Source organism: Sorex fumeus, unplaced genomic scaffold (assembly GCF_029834395.1).
Source record: "Sorex fumeus unplaced genomic scaffold, SorFum_2.1 ptg000006l, whole genome shotgun sequence".
NCBI classification, from domain to species: domain Eukaryota; kingdom Metazoa; phylum Chordata; class Mammalia; order Eulipotyphla; family Soricidae; genus Sorex; species Sorex fumeus.
In genome coordinates this window covers 48,110,001-48,127,906 of record NW_026606063.1, presented here as the reverse complement: position 1 = coordinate 48,127,906, position 17,906 = coordinate 48,110,001, and the positions used below count along the sequence as shown (strand labels likewise).

The following is a 17,906-nucleotide window of genomic DNA, read 5'->3' as shown; positions in this document are numbered from 1 at the left end:
AATTAATTCTGTAATATCCTATCAACATTTACTAAAGATCTGTCATTATCACTTATACTTTTCAGTATTATCTAGTAAGGTTTTTAGCTTAATCCTCTTAAAACCTTGGGTGATGAAAATTTTCTACAAATACAATGTTGACTGCTCACAACTTTGTGAATATACTAAAGACTATTGAGTTTTGTACTCTTGAAGAAAAAATCCTTACAGGTTTAGAGTCAGGGTTGCATGCAGGAGCTCTGGGTTTTATTCCTGGTATTGCATGATCACCCCAGCACTACAGAGTTGTCCCCAAAGCACCTCTCAAAGAAAGAATAATTCTTAACAAAGTTTAAAACTTGTGTTAAAATGTAGATTGCAAAGATACCTAAAAATGACTTCTAAAATGATTTTTATAATATACTATTTATTTCCTCTTCCTTGACCATAAGTGATACTTAAATTGAACCAGAATTATTCAATGAAAATAATATAAAAGAAATTAAGCATCAAAATAATAATAATAATAATCATGTCCATCCAAAATCAGGATGTCTTACTTGCATAAAGAAAGGGCATTTCAACTACAAACATTTGGGTCTTTGTGCTTTGGGTTAATGCTACCATTGATCTTACTTCTTTTTGGGGTCATTATGTATCTCCAAAGATATATTTTAAGTTTGCAAATTAACCCATGAATTTGGGAAAGTAAGTTTTGGAGAAAACAACCTTTTTAAAAAAGCAGAAGAAAATATAAAATAACTTTGAGATTTCTATAAATGTTATTTAAAGTTTGAAAGATTACTTCCACATTCAGCAAGCTTCCGAGAGTATCCTGCCTGCACAACAAAGCCTGACAGACTACCCATAACGTATTCGATATGCCACAAACTATAACAACACATCTCACATCGGAGACGTTACCGGTGCCCACTCAAGCAAATCGATGAACAACAGGAGGACAGTGCTACAGTGCTACTTCCACTTATATTTAATATTACCAATTTTGTTGGCCTATAAAAATTAGTTAGGGGGCTAAAGAGATAGCTCAAAGGACTTAGTGCATGTTTACTTATGGGGGGACCCAGGTTCAACCCCCTGTACCACATGAGTCCCTGAGCACATCCAAAAGTGACCCCTAAGCACCACTAGGTGTGGCCACTTCCCTCCCCTAAAATAATAATGAAACTAAATAAATCTTGAACTTTTTATACTGTAATTCACAAATTAAAGAATATATTTTTATGTATATGCATAAACATACAGGCCTCCTCGCCTATGAGAACATATTCTAATAAAAATGAATTTAAATTCACTTACAGTTAATTTTATGCAGTACAAAAGTATGTATCTTGTATGTCAGTGCATTGCATTTCTTTCCTGTCAATATATTGTGTAGATAATCTCAGAAAGCCAATGGTATTCCTGAACTGTATTATTTTGACAGATTGTAAACATTAGTTTACAAATATAGATTAAATACTTTTCTTTTTTCTTCTGTATCTTTGCTTTAAGCATCGAATGTTATCCAGACAAGAAGAGCTTAAAGAAAGAGCAAGAGTTCTGCTAGAGCAAGCAAGAAGAGATGCAGCAGTAAAGGCAGGAAATAAGCAGAATAGCAGTGCAGCCACTCCACTCTGCACCAAGCAGCTAAGTGATGTGAGGAACATTGGTTAATAAAACAATGCTTTTAATTGTAATCCTGGGGTGAGGGGAGGAATTTGCTTGGTTTTGCTATTTTGTGTATTATGGATACTTAGTACATTATTGAGCTGATGAATCATACTTGGAGGAACATGTAAATAGTCCCACATACCAAGGGTAGTTATGAAGAAGTATAATTTCTATAGATAGAGAGATAGATAAATAGACAGATAATCTCCCTTTTTGTTAATTTTCATTTTATAACTTAGTTGTACTTAAAGATGCCCTTCTGTCTAGAGAATTTAAATTTGTTGCAAACATTAGAATATTCTAATGATGCTTACCTTTTATTGAATACCTACCATATATTCCAGGCACTATTATGAATGTTGGGTTGGAGCGATAGCACAGTGGTAGGGCGTTTGCCCTACAAGTGGCCAACATGGCTGACCCGAGTTCGATTCCTCCGCCCCTCTCGGAGAGCCCGGCAAGCTACCGAGAGTATCTCGCCTGTACGGCAGAGCCTGGCAAGCTACCCGTGACGTATTTGATATGCCAAACACAGTAACAACAAGTCTCATGATGGAGATGTTACTGGGCCCGCTCAAGCAAATCGATGAACAACGGAAGGACTGTGACCAGACTTTGATTATGAATGTTTTACATAATTTTTATTTACTTAACCTTATGAAGTAGATAATGAGATTACTCTTCAGGCAAAACAACTAGCTAACTGGTATGGTAATTTATATAGTTAACAAATAAATAATCCAAGATTTGAATCTGAGATTTATCAGACTAGAATCAATGCTTTTTCCTATCATATAGTATCATTCTTATGTTAAAACACATTTCTTTATAAAGGATACACCCAGAAGTCCTGGGACCTGAGAGCAGGGGATGTGCCTGGAATTATTGCTTGTGATTATTTAAGCTGTTTCAAGATGCAAGATTTGGCAGTATGTTACATGGCCTGAAGGATTGAGAATCACACCCTGATAGCTGGGGGTCTCGAGGCCACCCTGGTAATGTTTTCCTGGCCATGAATAGTATCTCAGTGCCAGGGATCAATTCCAGGGCCTCAAGTATGCTGGGCATGTGATTACTTCTTAAACCATATCATCAGTCCCTTAAACCATATATTTTTTTTTATTTTTAGTGAAAAACCATGAGGTACAATAGTAGATTTACAATTTTTTGTGCTTGGGTTTCGATTATACAATGATCAAATACCCATCCCTCCATCAGTGCCTATTTTCCACCACCATGGATAATATCCCTCCCACCTCTATCCCCCCCCCTCATCCCCCCCCGCCTCTGTGGCAGGGCAATCCCCTGTGTTCTCTCTCTCCTTTTGGGTGTTGTGGTCTGCGAAAGAGGCTTTGAGTGGCAAATATGTTCAGTCCATAGTCTACTTTCAACATGCATCTCCCCTCCTGGGAGGATCCTCCAAACACCCTTTATTTGGTGCTCCCTTCTCTATCTGAGCTGCCCTTTACGCTAGAATGCCCGGCTGGCTGCTAAGCTATGGAGTAATCCTCCTGGTGTTGATCTCAGCTATTCTTGGGTATTAATCTCATATTTTGTTTCTTTATATTCCCCAGATGAATGCAATATTTCTATGTCTATCCCTCTCTTTCTGACTCATTTCGCTTAGCATGATACTTTCCATGTTGTACCACTTGTATATAAATTTCATGACTTCATCTTTTCTAACAGGTACATAGTACTCCATTGTGTAGATGTACCAAAGTTTCTTTAACCAGTCATCTGTTCTTGGGCACTCAGGTTTCTTCCAGTTTCTTGCCATTGTAAAGAGTGCTGCAATGAACAAACAAGTGCAGATATCTCTTCGACTATACATTTTTGCCTCTCTGGGATATATTCCCAGGAGTGGTATTGCTGGGTCAAATGGGAGCTCAATTTCTAATTTTTTGAGAATCGTCCATACTGTTTTCCAGAAAGGCTGAACCAGTCGACATTCCCACCAACAGTGAAAGAGTGTCCCTTTCTCGCCACATCCGTGCCAGCATTGGTTGCTTTTGTTCTTTTGGATGTGGGCCAGTCTCTGAGGTGTGAGATGGTATCTCATTGTGGTTTTGATCTGCATCTCCCTGATAATTAATGATGTAGACCATTTTCTCATGTGCTTTTTTGCCATTCGGATTTCTTCTTTGAGAAAGTTTCTGTTCATTTCATTGCCCCATTTTTTGATGGGGTTGGATGTTTTCTTCTTGTGGAGTTCAACCAGTATTTTGTATATCCTTGATATCAACCCCTTGTCAGATGTGTATTCGGTGAATATCCTTTCCCATTCTGTAGACTGTCTTTGTATTTTGGTCACTGTTTCTTTGGAGGTGCAGAAGCTTCTTAGTTTAAGATAGTCCCATTTATCTATCTCTGTTTTCACTTGCTCGGCCAGTGGCATGGCATCTTTGAAGAAACCATTAGCTTCAATGTCATGGAGGGTTTTGCCAATTTTGTCTTCAATGTACCTTATGGTTTCTGGTCTGATGTTGAGGTCTTCAATCCATTTTTATCTTACTTTTGTACATGGTGTTAGGCAGAGTTCTGAGCCCACTTTTTTGCATGTAGCCGTCCAATGATGCCAGCACAATTTGTTAAAGAGACTTTCCTTACTCCGCTTCACATTACTTGCACCTTTATCAAAGATTAGATGATCATATGATTGAGGGGAGATGTCAGTGTATTCAACCCTGTTCCATTGGTCTGCAGTTCTGCCTTTGTTCCAGTACCATGCTGTTTTAATTATTACTGCTTTGTAGTACAGTTTGAAGTTCGGGAGGTTGATTCCTCCCATTTTCTTTTTCCCAAGAAATGCTTTAGCTATTCTTGGGGGCTTATTGTTCCATATGAATTTCAGGAGTGTTTGCTCCATTTCTTTGAAGAATGTCATGGGTATCCTTATAGGGATTGCATCGAATTTATACAATGCTTTCCATAGTGTTGCCATTTTGACAATGTTAAGTCTCCCAACCCATGAGCAGGGTATATCTTTCCATTTCCTCATGTCCTCTTTTATTTCCTGAAGTAGCGTTTTGTAGTTTTCTTTGTGCAGGTCCTTTACTTCCTTAGTTAAGCTGATTCCTAGGTACTTGATTTTCTGGGGAACAATTGTGAACGGGATTGTTTTTTTCATGTAGCTTTCTTCTCTCTCACTGTTTGCATATAGGAAAGCCATGAACTTTTGGGTATTGATTTTATAGCCTGCAACTTTACTATACAAGTCTATTGTTTCTAGGAGTTTTTTGGTGGAGGTTATTGGGTTCTCTAAGTATAGTATCATATCATCTGAGAATAGTGAGAGCGTGATTTCTTCCTTTCCTACCTGAATGCCCTTAATATCTTTTTCTTGCCTAATCGCTATTGCAAGTACTTCCAGTACTATATTGAACAGCAGTGGAGATAGTGGGCATCCTTGTCTCGTCCCTGATCTTAGAGGGAAGGCTCTCAGTTTTTCCCCATTGAGGATGATGCTTGCTGTAGGCTTGTGGTAGATGGCTTTAACTATGTTGAGGAAAGTCCCCTCTATACCCATTTTGGCTAGGGTTTTCATCATAAAGGGGTGCTGGATCTTGTCAAATGCTTTCTCTGCATCTATTGATATGATCATATGCTTTTTATCTTTTCTTTTGTTGATATGATGGATTATGTTGATTGATTTCTGAATGTTAAACCATCCTTGCATCCCTGGGATGAATCCTACTTGGTCATGGTGTATGATCTTTTTGATGAGTAGTTGGATTCTGTTTGCTAGTAGTTTGTTGAGGATCTTTGCATCTGTGTTCATCAGGGATATCGGTCTGTAATTCTCTTTGTGGTATCTCTGTCTGCTTTTGGTATCAGTGTGATATTTGCTTCATAGAAACTGTTCGGAAGTGTTTTTGATATTTCAGTTTCGTGGAAACGTTTAAAAAGGATTGGGAGTAAGTCCTCTTTAAAGATTTTAAACCATATTTTTATACATTTTTAACATATTTTTGTGCAGTACTTCACAGATAACGTGTAATAATAATAATAGAAGTCCTCAAGCTTAAGGAGATAAGTAACTCTTCATTAATCTGAAATAGTTGCAACCCAGCCCTACTAATAAATTCACATATGTAAAGAAGAACTTTTTAAATAAAAATTGTTTGTTTTAAAGATCAGTGTTCTGTTCACAACAGAATTGAGAGAAAGGTACAAAGATTTCCAATATATCCCCCAGCCTCACACACATAACTTCCTCCCTATCTTCATTCTTCTTCATACTGATATATTTTGTTGAAATTGAGGAATCTGCCTTGAGACTTCGTAGCCACCCCAAAATTCTTAGTTGATATTAGAATTCATCTTAATACACATATTCTGTGAGCTTAATAAGTGTATAATGACTTACATAATTGTCACATCATACTGAGTGTTTTTTGCCCCCCTTACAAATCTTGTCTTCTACCTGTTCATTTCTTCCCGTCCCAAAACTACTAGCAACCTGACCATTTTACTTTTTTATTTATTTTTTTGCCTTTTTTATATCCTACTCTAACTACATAATATATAGCCTTTTCTAATTTTTTTTTTAGTAGTGTACATTTAAGGTCCATCAATGTCTTCATGGTATGATGCCTCATTTCTTTTTAGTTCTGAATAATATCCTGTTGTCTGGATGTATAGCACTTAATTTTTTTATTGATTGGCATCTTGATTGCTTTCAAGTTTTGACAGTTATGAAGAAAGCTGCTCTAAACATCCATGTTCAGGCTTTATATAGATAATAGTTTATTTTTTTTTTATGGTGACCATTCCCAGCACCTGAAAGCATGTAAGAGTCACTCTGTGTAGTACTAGAATATATAGTACTCTACTGCTTTAGTAATCCTCTAGCCCTACACTTAATTAAATACATAAGAGCCTGATTGTTGAATTCTATGATAATTCTTGAATAGGAAATAGCCAACTTGTCTTTCAAAGTGGTTGTACCATTTTTCATCCCCACCACCAATGAGTGTGAACATTCTTGTGCTCTAAATCCTTATTAGCACTGAGTATTATTAGTGCTCAGATTTGGCCATACAAATAGATTTGTAGTAAAATCTTGTTTTAATTCACATTTCCCTGATAATGTGTGATATGAAGCATGTTTATGCATCTTTTTTCCCAAGTCTAGAGTGCTTTTTATTATTATTTTAATTTAATTTATTTTAATTTTTATTAGAGAAACACCATGAGGTACAGTTGTAGACTTACAAATTTTTGTGCTTGGGTTTCAGTTATTTAGTGATCAAGTACCCATCCCTCCACCAGTGCCCATTCTCCACCACCACAGATCCCAGTATCCCTCCCACCCCCAATCCCCCCCATCCCACCCTGCCTCTGTGGCAGGGCATTCCCTTTTGTTCTCTCTATCCTTTTGGGTGCTGTGGTTTGCAAAAGAGGAATTGAGTGGCAATCATGTTCGGTCTATAGTCTACTTTCAGCATGAATCTTCTTTAAAGAGGTTCCGTTTCTCTCTTCAACTAGTTTTATTGGGTTGTTTTCTTATTGTTGGGGTTATAAGAGTGTGTGTGTGTGTGTGTGTGTGTGTGTGTTTTAGATCATTATTTACCAGGTGTGCCTTTTGCAAATACTTTATTACTGTCTTCCCATTCTCTTAGAAGCTTGCAGCTAAAGTCTGTTCCCTGGCTGTTGGAGTCCATGCCGCCAAGCAACCCATCACCCCATTAGCCTGTTTCCCTCCTTCTTCCATCTCAGTTCCAAGGGAAAATGGTTTCTTCTGGGGATTCTCCCAGAATTCATTGATGTTTTAGCTGAAAGTTGGTCAGAACTCTACATTTCATTCAGTGTCGGGGATAATTTGCCTTGATGATGGGACGTAGTAGATGGACTCCCCCAATCAGCTTTCTTTCTTCCTCTACCCCTTCCATGAGTACTTTTATATTTTGCAGATATTAGTTTAATAACCCTTCATCTTGGATATTGTTTTTCAGACTTTTTGTCTTTACTCAGTAATAAACTATAAAATAAATTTTGTGAATAGCAATATTTATTTTTTAATTGCTTTATTATTTCTTTACTATAAATAGAGTATTGGGCTGGAGAAATAGAACAGTAGATAGGTCTCTGCCTTGCACAAGGCCAACCCATGTTCAATCCCCAGTGTCCCATAAATTCCCCATCACTGCCAGGAGTGACTCTTTATGGAGACTGAAAGTCATTTAGCTAATATTGTATTTTTGTGTCTTATTTGTGATACTTTTTAAGTGCTGAGTTAGGAGTAAGCCCTGAGCATTGATTGCCACATGGTGCCCCAAAACAAGAACACCTCCACCCCAAATGGAGTATAATAATACCAAATACCAGAATTCATCACATCGTAATTTTTTTGTTTTAGTTATGGGGGTTATATGGGTTTATTGAAACATGTCATAAAATATATTTTAAAATATGGATTATGATAAAATAGAGATACTAATTTAGATGACCACTGTTTCTAAGAAAGAAACAGTATTTTGTATCCTGTTTCTTTCAGTGCCTAGCAGTGTTTTCTATTACCAGTTGGCTGATAATGTATGTCATTTGCAAGTTCTATTGACCTAGTATATTCGTAGTAGCCAAAATTACTCAATTCCTTTGGCATGAAGTTTGTATTCTGGTGGGAAGATACAGATGATAATAGTACTATAAGAGTGTGAAAACTAGAGGATATAGATGAGGATAACTAGAGTAGGTGAGACTTGAGTTATGTAAAAAGGAGAAATTTGAAGTTAGTTTTGATGAATGAGAATGATCCAGTCAATTGAACAGCCAAATTAATAATATTCTCATTATAAAGAAAGTCATTTAGCTAATATTGTATCTTTGTATCTTATTTGTGATACTTTTTAAAGATTCAGTCTCCATAAAATTATAGAAAATTCATGTCAAGTGTCTTGATTTTAAATTCAGATTGCCTGTGGCTTAACTTATCTTGCCTGCTAAGAACATTTTTCAGAAGCAATTATCTATATGTAAATTTTTATATGTATATATATAATTATCATCCTATATTTATTGAGCAGTTACTGTGTACCAAGTAGCATTCTAGATGCTTTCACATGAATTTTTCTCATTTAATCATCACAAGTTATAAAAGTATCATTGTAAAATATTACAGCTGAGGAAACTGACATATGAAAAACTTAATGTATTGCCTGTGGTTATATAACTAATAAAAAACAGAGCCCAAAAACTGGAGCTAGAAAATTTGTTTTTAGGGATTATGTTTTTAAAGCATTGTATCTTATGCTTTCTGTTATTTTGTCTAATATCCTCCTGAATTGGAATTTATATTATTATAACTATTTTAGAGATTAAGAAAATGAGCTGGAGGACTGGAGAGATAGTTTAGGGGACTTGGACACACATGATTTGCATGCAGAAGACCCAGATTCAATCCCTAGGATTGGGCTCCCAAACACTACACCAAGAGTAGCATGGCTCATCATCAGGTATGGTAATAATGATAATGAAAGGGAAAAAAAATTTTAAAAAGAAAGAAAATTATTTAGGAGCCTAAAAGATAGCTCAAAAGGGCTCAAATTGCATGTTTCATGTGTGGGATTAAACATTTAATCTAGCACTGTATGGTATGGTCTCTCTAAACTCCACCAGATGTTAGCTCCCTGTCACCGCTGGATGTGTCCCTGTAAGAAAAGGAGGGGAACTCAGGTTAGATAATGATGCTTCAATCTGTCTAGGGTTGCATACTGTGACAGACTAGGCTTGGAATTCAAGTATCCTGATTCTTAATACTGCATATTATTTTATTCAATCTATTACTTCAACCTTTCATTTATTGGTCTTCTGTTTAAGGCACCAAGAATTTTACGTAACACATTTTCTGTAGCACTTTAGCACTGTCCTCCCATTGTTCATTCATTTTGCTTGAGCGGGCACAAGTAATGTCTCCATTATGAGACTTGTTCTTACTTTTTTGGGCATATTGAATACGCCATGGGGAGCTTGCCAGACTCTGCCGTGTGGGCAGGATACTCTCAATAGCTTACCGGGCTCTCCAAGAGGGATGAAGGAATCAAACCCGGGTCAGCCACGTGCAAGGCAAACACACTACCCACTGTGCTATCACTCCAGCCAACACATTTTACCAAATGAAATTTCAACTTTTAAATGATATGTGAATTCAAAATCATATGTTAAATACTAAAATATTTATTTCATGTCTGTGACATCTTACCATAGGTGTAAAATATTTAACTTGGATTTCTATTTTTTGGGGGGCCATAGCCAGTGAATCTTGAAGGCTACTCCAGGCTCTGTGCTTATGGGTCACTTCCAGCTGGGCCCTGGCATCTAGGAATTGCTGGGAAAATTAAAGTGGAGCCTCTTGCATGCAAAAGTGCACCCAGCCAATTGAGCTATCTCTCTGGCCCTTTAACTTAGATTTTAAGAAACATGATGCAGGTCATATTATGGGAGCTACATGTTCTCTTACATAGCTAGTGGCATATAACTTACCACACCTGTGTGGAAAGCAGTTAGACTTCAAGTTATTTATTGAAATCTATTAGGTCCCTATACCTAATAATTCCACTAACAAAGATAAATATTCACATTTTATCACTGTTATTTTTAACAGCAAAAGTTAGAAAAATTACTTATATGCTCAAATTATAAATGCTAAATTATAACTCATAATTTAAATTATAAATGCTACATAAATGGGCTGGAGTGATAGCACAGCATGTAGGGCATTTGTCTTGCACGTGGATGACCTGGGTTTTATTCCTCCTCCCCTCTCGGTCTCGGAAAGCCTGGCAAGCTCCCCATGACATTCGATATGCCAAAATCAGTAACCTCAAGTCTCACAATTTGTTTTGAGACATTACTGGTGCCACTCGAGCAAATTGATGAACAACGGGAAGACAGTGCTACAGTACTACAGATATTATAAATATGTTGTATAGTTGTTATATAAAAGGTAAAGGTAAAGGCCCTCCCGTTGATCGTCGATTTGCTCGAGCGGGCCCAGTAACGTCTCCATTGGAGACTTTGTTGTTACTGTGTCTGGCATATCGAATACTCTCGGTAGCTTGCCGGGCTCTCTGAGAGGGGCGGAGGAATCGAACTCAGGTCAGCCATGTTGGCCGCTTGTAAGGCGAACGCCCTACCCGCTGTGCTATTGCTCCAGCCCAGTTGTTATATACCCACTAAAATTATTTATATAACTTTTTGAAAGTATTGAAAATGTGTAAGAAAATGCTTACCATATTATCTTATACATAATGAGATACATTTTGTATAAAAATTAGTATGTGGCATCTGAACACTTTTTAAAAGAATTGATTATATATATGGTTGTGGCTGGTTCTGGAGGTCTACAGCTTCATAACCATGCTGAGACCACTCTCCACACTCATGAAGGTACTGGCAGAGGAACAAAGGCATGTGGGTCCCGGGGCTGAGATCTCCAAACCTGCTTGAATTGGGGCTGAGCATCCTCCACCCAGATCCTCCATCTTCCAGTAGGCAGGGGTCACACCCACCAACTGCCCCCTCCATCCCCCCACCCCCCCACCCCCGGTGCCGTGTAATCCCATCAACAGCCAAGACCCAGAGACTATAAAACCCAGCTCCAGGAAGAGAACAGTGCAGAGTCTCCTGCCCCCATGTTTGGCTGTCCTCACCGGGGCCCCTTGGAGGGGGTTGGGTTGAGCTTCGCTCCCCGCCCTGAGCAGAGCCCCAGCAGCTGAAGACCTCCAGAACCAGCCACAACCATGCTGAGACCACTCTCCACACGCATGAAGGTAGTGGCAGAGGAACAAAGGCATGGGGTTCCCGGGGCTGAGATCTCCAAGCCTGCTTGGATCGGGGCTGAGCATCCTCCACCCAGATCCTCCATCTTCCAGTAGGCAGGGGTCACACCCACCAACTGCCCCCCGCCCTCCCCCTTCCCCCGGCTCTGTGTAGCCATGTAATCCCATCAACGGTCAAGACCAAGAGACTATAAAACCCAGCTCCCAGAAGCGACATCTTACTATCTCATTCTTTCTTTGGACAACCTGGCAGGCTAACAAATGTAAACTGCCCACAAAGCAGAGTCTGGCAAACTCCCCGTGGTGTACACATATGCCAGATACCAGTAACAATGATGGGTCTCATTCTCCTAAACCTGAAAGAGCCTTGAATATGGCACTTTTTAAAATCTCAGGGTTAGGGCGAAGGAGACCTTACTGGTACGTGCTCGAGGCAATTGACGAACAACAGGATGATCGTGATCGTGAATATATATATATAAGCAGGCATAAAAACCATTGAATTATGAACTGTAAGTGATAATAATAAGTGGATTGTGAATTTTCCTCTTTAATATAAAATTCTGGCACCTAGTTTTGCTCCATGTATTACAAATGCTTCTTAAGCATAGACAACTTTCAGAATCACTCTCTCAAAACTAGAGATTTAGTTTTCTATAATCCCTTTAAGATCATTGACCAAATCAAAGCAAGTCAGTGGAATTAAGTTAATTTTGAAATACAAAGAGTAAAGGGAAGTTTTAAGTGTTAAAAAAATTAAAATGTGGCTATTGATAAATATTTCGAACAGGGCGATCTAATATTCAAAAATAGGTACTTTAGTAGGTTTGGGTTTTGGTGGTTTTTTTAATCATAGCTAGATAAACTTAACCACAAAAAAAAAGTTTCGTTTAAACTAGTGTTATGTTTTGGTTCTAAGATTGGTAGGGGGCGGGGGAGGGTGTAGGAGAATACATATAAATGCACAAGGACATTTTTTCCCCACTTTTGATCCCTTTCCTTTCACTGTTGTTCCACTACTAAGAGGTCCATATATTTGGATATGGTACTCACACAGTTTGCTATGCCTCTCACTGTGGGTCACAGCCCTTTCATTGTAGTTCTCGCACACCTACCTACCAGAGGTTCCTAACTTTACTGCTTGTATATACTTTAGTTATGGATTCACCAGAGAGTGCACATCTTTTAGTTGGCATGCTTAAAATGTGTGTGGCCATGGTATGGCTACTTGTGGCACTGAGTAATCAAAGAGCAAAGTGACTAGACTCAAGCAACAAACCCAGCAGGATCATGTTTAGTCACGACTGAACTTGTCCCCAGCTCGGTGGGCATTGAAAGGAGAGACATAGAAGAATTCTTTACTTTTGATAATATTAGTTTGCGTCTAGATGTGGAATAAATCAGTATTCTTCAACCCTTTTACACTGTGAACCAACACCTGTATTGCAGATCAGTCAGTGGACCAACAGTTAAAACCAAGGCATTAGTAAGTGGTTTTCAGCCTCTTTATACCATGGACTGGCACCAGTCTGTTGACTAGTGATTGAAGATCACTTGTATAAATGACAGACTCAATAATGCCAGCCCTGTTCTCATTGGAAAACTATAAAATTCTTATCACCATCACTAGTATGGCATCTCATGGAATATTTTGTTGTTCCTTGGGTTAGTTGTCTTCTGCATATGTGTTATGTGCTTATGTCTTCCTTCCTTCCTTCCTTCCTTCCTTCCTTCCTTCCTTCCTTCCTTCCTCCCTCCCTCCCTCCCTCCCTCTCTTCCTCCCTCCCTTCTTCCCTTCCTCCCTCCCTCTCTTCCTCCCTCCCTCTCTTCCTCCCTCCCTCCCTCCCTTCCTTCCTTCCTTCCTTCCTTCCTTCCTTCCTCCCTCCCTCCCTCCCTCCCTCCCTTCCTTTCTCCCTCCTTTCCTCCCTCCCTTCTTCCCTCCCTCCCTCCCTTCCTTCCTTCCATACTGCATAGTAAGCCAGTTGCTTGCCAGGTTAGCCACTTTGTTGCATTTTTTGACATTTATACAAAGTTATACCCATTCCTTATAGTAGTGTGCTTTAAACAGTCCTGAGGATATTTTCCCTACTATCTTCTTTCAGGTTATCTTTTGTAGAAATTTTAAAAAGCACTGCAAAGGTATGTTGGCATGATACCTATGTTTATTGCAATGGTTTGTATACTGGTCAGATTATGGAAACAGCCCAAAACTCCAACCAAAAGATGAATGGATAAAGTTGTGTGTGTGTGTGTGTGTGTGTGTGTGTGTGTAAACAGTGGAATACTATGCAGCTATAAGAAAAGATGAAATCATACAGTTCACTGCAACTTTAATGGAATTAGAAGGTGTCATGTTAAGTGAAATAAGTCAAAGGGAGAAGGACAAATAATACCAGATGATATGATTTTATTTTATACAAAGGGAATAAAGTATGGCATGTGATTTGGGGGAATGATGGAGTAGACTGAAAGTAATTGGGGACAGGTTCAATCCCTGGTACCACATATGATGAGTGGTATGCACACCCTCCCCCCCCAAAAAAAAAGAATGTAAAATGCCAGAGAAGTCCAGTTTCTACAAATTCAAAAGTTAGACCTTACCATTGCTTTTCTGATGTCCAGAGTGGTATCAAACTTGATATCAGGTGATATCTTTTCCAAGGGCATAGTAGTTTTCTTAATTTGATCACTTTTTAAAATAATTTTGAATAGCTTTAGTAGTTAGTAGATCTGTACTTTGGATAAGTGATGTGATCACGTAGCTGACAAAAGAAAAATGGAAAATTTCTGGAGCAATTGAATCTTAGTTAAGTGACACTAAAAATGGGAATAAGCTAATCAGTCTCTCTAAATCTGTTTTTTCATTTGTGAAACAGACAAAATCCCCCCCCCATGTGACATTCAAATTAATAGGTGTCCACAGTGAAGGGGGTAAGGGAACCATGACTAATGCCTCCCCCCTTTAGTGACAGCGTCCCTTTCACTCTGGAGAGATCAAAAGACTTCTGTAAGTCAAAGTAAGGTCTAACTAAAAAAATAAAAATAAACCTGGTATCTAATTCATTTGACTGCTGCTTTCACTTTTCTGCATTCTTGAATGCACCTTAACTCAATATGCTTTTAAAAATTTATTATAAATTAACTTGCCCAATATCTTCATATAATGGTTCTGAAAATTAAATTGCTAAAATAAAACTACTTCTGCCCAATGCTTTTTTTTTCCTGTGTGTAGTAACTGAAAATTCCTATTTTTTTAAAATAAAAGTTAATACTCAAAGAGGTACCCTACCTAGGTCTTAAGTAATGAGGCCATAACCTTAAATTTTTCAAGAATTTGTTAAAAAGCATATTGTTATTATTCTTATAAGACCAGTCATGTAGGCTTTCTTCAGCAATTTCTTAATTTTTATTCTATTGCACATTGTTTTCATACAACTAACTTAGAACCTCCTGGTAATCACCAAGAAGAATAAGTTAAGCTATTTTGTGGTTGTTGTTTTTGGCATATCCAGCAGTGGTCAGCTGTTATTCCTAGCTACAGTGCTGGCAGGTCACTCACGATGATGCTCAGGAAAACTATATAGTACTGAGGATGGATCTTGAGCATAGAACTTTTCTTCATGCAAAGCATGTATATCTGCACTTTAAGCTGTCTCTCCAGTCTCAAGTCAAGCAATTTAATAATTGATATTAAGAGACCAGGTATAGAGGGCATGAAATAGTGTCAATGTATCCAGTATATATCTCCTCCTTTTGAGATCTTTGTATCTAGTTATCAGAGGATTCAGAAAACTGTTAGAGGGTTGAAAACAGAAAGAAAAGATTTTTTTTCTATGCATAAAGAAAAGATAACATATGGTCACACACGGTCCTCCCATTGTTCATCGATTTGCTCGAGCAGGTCCAGTAACGTCTCCATCATGAGACTTTGTTGTTACTGTTCTGGCATATCGAATACGTCACGGGGAGCTTGCCAGGCTCTGCCGTGCGGGCGAGATACTCTCGGTAGCTTGCTGGGCTCTCCGAGAGGGGCGGAGGAATCGAACTTGGTTCGGCCATATTGGCTGCGTGCAAGGCAGACGCCCTAAAACATAGAAAGTCAGGAAAATGTTTAAGTAACAAGTTTGTGTATATGAAGGTTCAAAATCCTTCCGGGAGCTCCCATTTGCCTAAAAGATTAATTTTCCCAATTCCTCAGCATGACCTCATGGAAAGTCCTTGCAAATCTTTCTTTAGCATCTCTTCCATTTTCTGTTCTGTAGTCTAACACTACTAAGTTGCTTGCTGAGAAAATGTGGCATGTGCTTTCATTTTTGTGTTAAACATTTGCATTTCTCTTCCTGAAATGCCCTTCCACGCATGCTGATTTTCACTAAAATAACACTTTTTTCCTCTGCCCTTTTCTTCCTCTCATTTCCTGCCTTCCTATCCTTTTTCATTTAATAATGTTGAAGTGATCAGAGATCACAAACTTGTTTGTGGTGCTCATTGGGGCTTCTCACACTTGTTTGCACATTTTTCTTTTTTGTTTTGTTTTGGGTCACACCTGGCTGTGTTCAGAATTTATTCTGGCCAAGCACTCAGAGATCACTCCTTGTGGGGCTATGTGTGGTGCCGAGAATCAAACCCTGTGCGTGCAAGACAAGTACCTTAAACCCTGAACTATCTTCTCCCACACTTTTTATTTGCAGTCTTATGGGGGGGGGGTGCTGTTCTCAAGACCTTCATTGTGCTGCTTATGCCTTGGATTACAGTGCTCACCAGAGATAAGCATACATTTGGTTCTGATGCACTGGCAACCTCACATTTTTTGTGATGCTCAGGATGACAAATGACACTGCCACTTAACATGTAGGACAGTGCAAGGAATTGAACTCTTCCAGCCACTGAAATGACACATCTTTGAGGTCATCCTTCTTGGTCTCCTATTAGGATAACTACTCCCTACATCTTCTTCTTTGTTCTTTTGGGATGTGAGTTGAGTTGGATCCACACCTGGTCATGCTCAAGACTTAGTCCTGGTTCTCTACTCATACAAATTACATGACAGGAAAGTATGGTGTTTCAGTTCCTGCATTCTTTTACACAGATTAGAAATAAATGCAATGTTTTAAAATACACTTTGAAGATTTTTAATATGCAGGCCCAGTGAATCACCCATCACAATCTATTGGTATAGAAACCGTACTTAACTGAGTAGGGTCAAATTGCAAGTTAGCAATAAATCTTTGAAGGTTCACAACATCTATCCTTAAATATTTGTAGGAATATCCTCCAAAGAAATTTGTTTATATGTGGGAAAGGAATTTCTGTATGGTGTGTTCTTAGTTAACAGCAAAGATCAATAATCATTGAAGGCAGTGACTTTATTTTTCCTGTTCTTGGAAAGGAGTCCAAATGACTTATTTAGCCAAAAATAAGGAAATAGAATCTGCTTTTGTATGTGTGAACAAAACCTTTAAAAGGTATTTTATTACTTTGAAGGAGTACTGCACTAACCTTGCATTTTGTTGTTAATTTAAAAATATTGATTTAAATGTGACTAGTATGCCATGCTGATAATTGTAGCAGATTTAGATCATATCTCTAGATGTTTTGTAGAGATAAGCAAAGAAGCATTACCATCCAGTTGGTAAAAAATACTGAATACCATTTTAATAATACCTGATAGGAACTTTCCCCATAATTTTTATTTATGTGACCTGAGAATGTATTATCATAAAAATGTGTAAGATTTTACTTTTGTATTTATAAATAATGACTGTGTTGCATTTATATGGCTACCCTTTAGGAAACAAGCTTTAAAATAAGGTCAAGCTATTAATATTGTTTACCTGATTAAACATTTTATCAGTTTTATTACTAAGAAATATATTGACATCTCTCTTGTGATTTCTTAAGAAAATCATTATTTTAAAATACAAACATCTTTAGTATAGCAGAGAATTTTCTCTTATTCGGGGATTTTTATTCTTTATAAAGCCAGAATGACTATACTCAGGACAGTAAGATAAAAATACATTCCTATTTCTCATTTCATCACAATTGACAGAAGATTTAATGTATGTAATCCGTTTCAGACCAGTAAGACACTTTAAATGTATAGCTAATCTTTTTTTATTGTTGAATTTTATAGGAGAATGAAGGCGTATTTCTGTGTTCAGCATAAATACCTCTATACAAGGCAATGGTTTTTATTCATTATGATTTAAATAATAGTTTATTATATCTAAACTTAAGTTGATTTGAAGTCTGCTATTCTAACAATGACTATCGGATTTCTTAGAAAACATTATTGTTAGCTTGCTAGCATATCTTCAAAGACACACAAAACACTAGCATTGTTAGGGAGGAAAAACTCAAGCATCTTTTCTATTATGTGGCCACAAACCCTAGCCTCAAAAGTCTTATTTGAGACTGCAATGAAAGCATGAAGCTAAGGCTAGGTGTCTAAGCATCAGGAACACTTCT

At 37.9% G+C, this 17,906-nt stretch overlaps 1 protein-coding gene across 6 annotated transcripts in view; it reads left to right on the top strand.

The window, feature by feature from the left end:
• EHBP1 (EH domain binding protein 1) overlaps positions 1–17,906 on the top strand; it is a 365,545-nt gene that overhangs the window by 255,437 nt on the left and 92,202 nt on the right. For all 6 annotated transcript variants that reach the window (XM_056127059.1, XM_056127052.1, XM_056127043.1 and 3 more), the window contains one exon: positions 1,495–1,638. In XM_056127059.1, coding sequence (XP_055983034.1) covers positions 1,495–1,638 — 144 coding nt within the window. The remainder of the gene's footprint in view (positions 1–1,494; positions 1,639–17,906) is intronic.